The sequence below is a fragment of the Rhinoraja longicauda genome, chromosome 18 (genome assembly GCF_053455715.1).
Source record: "Rhinoraja longicauda isolate Sanriku21f chromosome 18, sRhiLon1.1, whole genome shotgun sequence".
In the NCBI taxonomy this organism is placed as follows: domain Eukaryota; kingdom Metazoa; phylum Chordata; class Chondrichthyes; order Rajiformes; family Arhynchobatidae; genus Rhinoraja; species Rhinoraja longicauda.
Genome location: NC_135970.1, coordinates 43,192,286 through 43,199,503, shown reverse-complemented (window position 1 = coordinate 43,199,503; position 7,218 = coordinate 43,192,286). Strand labels below are relative to the sequence as shown.

Genomic DNA, 7,218 nt, shown 5'->3' with positions numbered 1-7,218 from the left:
AGTAGAGTCCTAACTTGCCCAACCTTTCCCTACAGCTCAGGCCCTCAAGTCCTGGCAACATCCTTGTAAATCTCCTTTAAATTTCTATCCCCTGACCTTAAACCTATGCCCTCTAGTTGTGGACTTCCCCACCCGTGGAAAAAAATACTCTGACTATCTACCCTATCTATTCCCCTTGTAATTTTATGCACCACAATAAGTTCAGAAAGGGGTTGAACGAAAAGCAATTCTCCCCTTTATTTATAAACAGGTATCTCACCGGTCATAATCCATGACAGCTATTAACAAGCTCACTTGGTCGATGTTCTCAGGAGGGACGTCAAACACGATGGCTTCATTGTACACAGGGTTCAAAGTGTTTCTCTTCGTCGATGTTTTCCTCTTCTTCAGCCTCCTCCCACTGCACATCAAGGAGATCTTCACATACGGATCTGGGGAAACAAAAGGGGAGACAATGGGACCTCCTCATCCGAAGATAACCAGGGCCTGTTTGTGCGCTGGATCTCGACAGTCTAAAGTCTAAAGTCATCTCTAAAGGCAGTTCGATAAGTATCTGGCATTCGGGAGTTATGAGACAGCAACTCGACAGGCTGTACCACGATGCCTCCCACACATTTAAAATGACAGAAGGGTAGAGACAAATTAGTGGAGAGAAACTGTTGTCTCTTGGGAATGGAGACAAAAGCCAGAGGAAATTAAATGAGTGATGACAGAAAACGTCTAAAGTGACGGGCGTAATGTCACCACATGCAGGGTGGATGTGGGGGCTTTAGTAAGGATGCCAATGAGGTGTACAGGGTGCAGCCTGGGTTAGAGGGCAGTCGCTACAACCAGAGAGACAAACCTGGATTGTTTTCTCTGGAGCGTTGAAGGATGTTATTAACTGGTCTAACAGAAACAACGTCCTCCCCTCTGTTGGCAGAGTTCTGAACAGTCCTGAGGTATAGCCCCAGTCCTCCAACCAAACCCATCGGGATTTTCTCTGGAACGGATACGCTACAATGTAGAAAAATCATATTTTGCACTTTGGTATTTTTCTCTCTGCTCTCCTGTAGTACTTGAGGAACTGCAGACGCTGGTTTAAACCAAAGGCAGACACAAAATGCTGGAGTAACTCAGCGCGTCAGGCAACATCTCTGAAGAAAAAGGAATAGGTGACGTTTCGGGTTGAAACCTGAAGAAGGGTCTCGGCTTGAAACGTCACCTATTCCTTTTTTCCAGAGATGCTGCCTGACCCGTTGAGTTACTCCAGCCTTTTGTGTCTGTCTGTTGTACTTGAGTATGGCTTGATTGTTTTCATGATTTGATTTGATAGCATGCAAACAAAAGCTAGTCACTGTATCTCTGTACACGTAACAATAATAAAGCAATGCCAATTGTTGGAGGCACAAGAGACAGCTGAAGCTGGAATCTTGAACAAAGCACAGAGTGTTGGAAGAACTCAACAGGTTGGGCAACATCTGCGGAGGTAATGGACAGACAGCATCTCAAGTGGGACCCTTCTTCAGACTGAGATGTGAAGAAGTGACCCGACCCGAGACGTTGTCTATCCATTGCCTCCACACTGCCTGACCTGCGGAGTCCTTCTCACATCAAGTTGTTGCCTTGGCTGTGGATGGTTGGCATGTCCTTGGGGTGTGTGGCTTACCGGATGCCCCAGTTATGTCCATGGCCTTGAGGTTGCGGGCCTTGATGACAGTGACGGTGAGTCTGCCGGCAGTAGGGAGATAGCACAGTGAGAACATCAGGTCTCCAAGATCCACGTTTTCCTAAAATATAGGAAGCAAAGTTGAGCAGAGCTCTCTGACAGACAATTTGAAAACCTCTCACTGCCCTTCACTCGTCTTGAGATCAATGGGTGCAAACATTCTGTTACTGACGTACAAGATGGAAGTGGGACCGCAGTAACTGTTACTGACGTACAAGATGGAGGTGGGACCGCAGTAACTGTTACTGACGTACAAGATGGAGGTGGGACCGCAGTAACGTTCTGTTACTGACGTACAAGATGGAGGTGGGACCGCAGTAACGTTCTGTTACTGACGTACAAGATGGAGGTGGGACCGCACTTGCAGTATTATTTCCAGTTTTGCTCACTGTGCTGCAGGTAAAATGCTATGAAGCTGGAAAGAGTGCAGAGAAGGGCAGATACATGGCAGATGCAGTTTAATGTGGATAAGTGTGAGGTTATTCACTTTGGAAGTAAGAATAGAAAGGCAGATTATTATCTGAATGGTGTCAAGTTAGGAAGAGGGGATGTTCAACGAGATCTGGGTGTCCTAGTGCATCAGTCACTGAAAGGAAGCATGCAGGTACAGCAGGCAGTGAAGAAAGCCAATGGAATGTTGGCCTTCGTAACAAGAGGAGTTGAGTATAGGAGCAAAGAGGTCCTTCTACAGTTGTACCGGGCCCTGGTGAGACCGCACCTGGAGTACTGTGTGCAGTTTTGGTCTCCAAATTTGAGGAAGGATATTCTTGCTATTGAGGGCGTGCAACGTAGGTTCACTAGGTTGATTCCCGGAATGGCGGGACTGTCGTATGTTGAAAGGCTGGAGCGATTAGGCTTGTATACACTGGAATTTAGAAGGATGAGGGGGGATCTTATTGAAACGTATAAGATAATTAGGGGATTGGACACATTAGAGGCAGGAAACATGTTCCCAATGTTGGGGGAGTCCAGAACAAGGGGCCACAGTTTAAGAATAAGGGGTAGGCCATTTAGAACGGAGATGAGGAAGAACTTTTTCAGTCAGAGAGTGGTGAAGGTGTGGAATTCTTTGCCTCAGAAAGCAGTGGAGGCCAGTTCGTTGGATGCTTTCAAGAGAGAGCTGGATAGAGCTCTTAAGGATAGCGGAGTGAGGGGGTATGGGGAGAAGGCAGGAATGGGGTACTGATTGAGAATGATCAGCCATGATCACATTGAATGGCGGTGCTGGCTCGAAGGGCTGAATGGCCTACTCCTGCACCTATTGTCTATTGTCTATTGTCTATTGATGCTGCCAGGACTCGAGAGACTGAGCTGGCGGGAGAGGTTTGACCAGCTGGGTGTTTTTTCCTTGGTATCTGTGTACGCGCATACTTCTCTACAAGAGTTGCATCCATAATAATCACCAGAGAGTTTTCCAGCCATGCTGCTCATCCTCCTCATGCTGGTATTCTCTACCATGCCCTTATTTACTAGGATCCATTTAGGATTAGCTGTGTTTCTGCTCCACAACATTACCGGAGTGTCAAGCCAGCAGCAATGGTCACCAACATTTTAGCTCACTGGAAGTCATTTTATAGTCATACAGTATGGAATCAGGCCCTTCGACCCAACTCATCCATGCCGACCAAGGTGTCTACATGAGTTCATCCCATTTGCCCGCATTTGGCTTATAAAGGCTTCCAAGCCTTTCTTATCCATTTGCCTGTCCAAATGTCTTTTAAAAATTGTAGTCGAACCTACCTCCACAACTTGCTCTGGCAGCTTATTCTATCTCCCCATCACACATCACACTGGCCTCTCAGGTCAACTGTAACTATTTCCCCTTTACCTGCTTAAATCAAAGTCTTTCTTTTCCTGCAGGGCCTGTTCTTTTCCTGCAGGGCCTGTTCTTTCCCTGCAGGGCCTGTTCTTTCCCTGCAGGGCCTGTTCTTTCCCTGCAGGGCCTGTTCTTTTCCTGCAGGGCCTGTTCTTTCCCTGCAGGGCCTGTTCTTTCCCTGCAGGGCCTGTTCTTTACATCCTCAGCACAATCTGGGTGCTGTTGTTCAGTTTGGAAAGTCGAGGTTTCTTGGTTATAGAGACATAGGTCTATACAACACCTCAGTCCACCTTGTCCATGTCAGCCAAGTTGGCATTCTGGGCTAGTCCCATTTGCCTACATTTGGCACTTCTGGCATAGTCAGAGTCATATAGTGTGGAAACAGGCCCTGCGGCCCAACTTGCCCACACTGACCAATGTGTCTTATCTACACTAGTCCCACTTGCCTGTGTTTGGCCCATATCCCTCTCAGCCTGTCCTTTCCATGTACCTGTCTAATTGCTTCTTAAACATTGCTACAGTCCCTTCCTCAATTCCCCCACTCTGGGCAAGAGACTCTGTGCGTCCACCTGATCTATCCCTCCATATAGAGAGTGGTTTGGTTTTCTCGTTTTTCTTTGTGGCAAGATACTGCCATGTTCCTCCTTGGCAGAGGCGAAACTAAATTGGATTAGATTGGTACAATGCATGGGTTAGACGTCCATGCTATATTGGTGAGGCAATTATACTGGCAGGAAATTTAACTTGTTTCCATCCCTGATCTTTACTACAGAGAGATCTGAGGAAGCCACAAATCTCCATTGCCACCAACTCAGTGACTAATGCAAGTGATTCATGATTTGCCTGATCGTACTCAAGACACCGTTTTTCATTGTGTTGTGTTACATGAGGCAATAATAAACTAATATCAATGCCAAAGAAAATTATTGTGCGTGTATCTTGCCAGTATCTAGATGCTCCTTTTCTGCAACACATACCGCCTGCCAAGATTAAGAATTAGATGCAGTGTGAAACAGGAGCTTTATTTATAGCTGTGTTTATGTTACATCAGGTTTCACTTCCACCTTTCAGGTGAAATGAATGAAGAAAGACGATTCTGTGACTTCTCCGGGGCGGCACGGTGGTGCAACGGTAGAGTTGCTGCCTTACAGTGCCAGAGATCTGGTTTCCATCATGTCTGTGGGTGATATCTGTACGGAGTTTGTACGTTCTCCCTGTGACCACGTGGGTTTTCTCCGAGATCTTCGGTTTCCTCCCACACTCCAAAGTCGTACAGGTTTGTAGGTTAATTGGCTTAGTATAAGTGAAAATTGTCCCCAGTGTGTGTAGAAAGTGTTAATGTACGGAGATCACCGTTTGGTGCAGACTTGGTGGGCCGAAGGGCCTGTTTCCACGCTGTATCTCTAACCTAAACTAAAGACTAAACATAAGAGGCTGAGGGGAGGCCTTATTACAGGGCAAACCATCAAGGGCATGGATAACGAGAATGCTCACAGTCATTTTCAGGGTAGATTCTAAAACTAGAGGCATCGGCTTCAAGGTGAGAGGGGAGAAATGTAAGAGGGATGGACCTCAGGGGCAACTTTTTTGACTCAGGGGATTGTCCGTATCAGGAATGAGCTGCCAGACGAAGTTATAGAAGCAGATATAATTATGAATTTTAAAAGATATTTTGACAAAAATATAGATAGGAAAGGTTTATCTAAAAGTCTCTTAAACTCCACTATAGTATCTGCCTCATCCACCATCCCTGGCAGTGTGTTCCAGGCACTCATTACACTCTGTGTAAGAAAACATCTCCATTAAACTTTCACCCTCTGACCTTAAACCTATGACTCTGGTATTTGATATTTCCATCCTGATTGTCTACTCTATCAGTGCCTCTCATAATTTAATATACTTCTATCAGGTCTCCCTTCAATCTCTGGTGTTCCAGGGAAAACAATCCAAGCTAGTCCAACCTCTCCCTGTAGCTAATAGTCCCTAATCCAGGCATGATTCTAGTAAACTTCCTCTACAACCTCTCTAAACCCTCCGTCTCTTCCTGTAATGGGGTGATCAGAACTGCATCAAGAGTTTCAGTTTAGTTTATTGTCACATGTACTGAGGTACAGTGAAAAGCTTTTTGTTGCGTGCTAACCAGTCAGCAGAAAGATTATACATGATTACAATCAATCCATTTATAGTGTGTAGATACATGATAAGGGAATAACGTTTATGGCAAGGTAAAGCCAGCAAAGTCTGGTCAAGGATAGTCTGAGGTGGATAGTAGTTCAGCTCTGCTCTCTGGTTGTGGTAGGATGATCTAGTTGCCTGATAATAGCTTGATACTCCAAATGTGGCCTAATCAAAGTCCGATAAAGCTGCATCTTGACTTCCTGACCATGGGGGCAAGCTTTGTCCAATCTCCTCCACCTACCCCTCCCATCAGTGCAGATGGTACCCCACATCATGGGAGGGTTTCCTGGATCTAGGCCCAGCAGTGAGTCAGAGAGTGGTGACCCCATGTATATTCTGCTCTTGTTCTCCTTGGGGCAGCCGTTGTAAGTTTGGGAAAAGAGATCTGACCTGTAAACCCTAATGACATTATTCTGTTTCGTGTAAGATTTCTGAGCAATGTTTCTGAAAAATGTCTTTCACTAACTTCTGCAGATGCACGTTAGAAGGCATCCTATTAGCTTAGTTTAGTTTAGAGATACAGTGTGGAAACAGGTCCTTCGGCCCCCCGAGTCAGTGCCGAGCAACGATCACCCATACCCTATCCTACACATAAGGGGCAGTTTACAGAAGCCAATTAACCTACAAACCTGCACGCCTTTGGAAAGTGGGAAGAAACCGGAGCACCCGGAGAAAACCCACATGGTCACAAGGAGAATGCCCAACTCTGTACAGACAGCACCCATATTCAGGATTGAACCCGGGTCTCAGGTGCTGTAAGGCCATCATTGTGCCTCCCCTTAATACATTTTAACCAGATGTATCAGCTTGGTTTTGCAACCCACTGCCCAAGACCATAAGAAACTGTAGAGAGCTGTGGGTATAGCCCAGCCGATCACATAGACAAGTCCAGCCTTCTATCAATTCCATCTATACTTCATGCTGCTTTGGGAAAGCAGTCAAAATAACCAAGGACATGTCCCATCCCAATCATTCCTCCTTTTCCCCTTTCCAATCAGGCAGAAGACACTAAAGTTTGAAAGCATGTACCACCAGATTCAAGAATATCTTCTTCCCTGCTGTTAATGAATAATCCTCACATAAGCTAGGAAGGACTGTACTAATCCTCCAACCTACCTCATTGTGGACATTGAACTTTACAACGCTGTAACACTATATTCTGCACTCTGGTATTTTCCTCTTTGATAACCTGTGCCACAGCACGGTGGTGCAGCGGTAGAGTTGCTGCCTCACAGCGCCAGAGGCCCGGGTTCGATCCTGACAACGGGTGCTGTCTGTATGGAGTTTGTCCGTTCTCCCCGTGACCTGCGTGAGTTTTCTCCGGGATCTCCAATTTCCCCCCACATTCCGTAGACGTACCGGTTTGTGGGCTAATTGGCTTGGCGAAAATTGTAAATTGTCCCTAGTGTGTGTAGGATAGTGTTAGTGTGCAGGGATCGCTGGTCGGCACAGACTCGGTGGGCTGAAGGGCCTGTTTCCACACTGTATCTCTAAACTAAACTAAACTAAACTAAAC

At 46.1% G+C, this 7,218-nt stretch overlaps 1 protein-coding gene across 1 annotated transcript in view; it reads right to left on the bottom strand.

Annotated features, from left to right (window-relative positions):
- LOC144602152 (synaptotagmin-9-like) overlaps positions 1–7,218 on the bottom strand; it is a 73,394-nt gene that overhangs the window by 16,399 nt on the left and 49,777 nt on the right. The window contains 2 exon segments of the mRNA XM_078414887.1: positions 260–431; positions 1,649–1,769. Coding sequence (XP_078271013.1) covers positions 260–431; positions 1,649–1,769 — 293 coding nt within the window.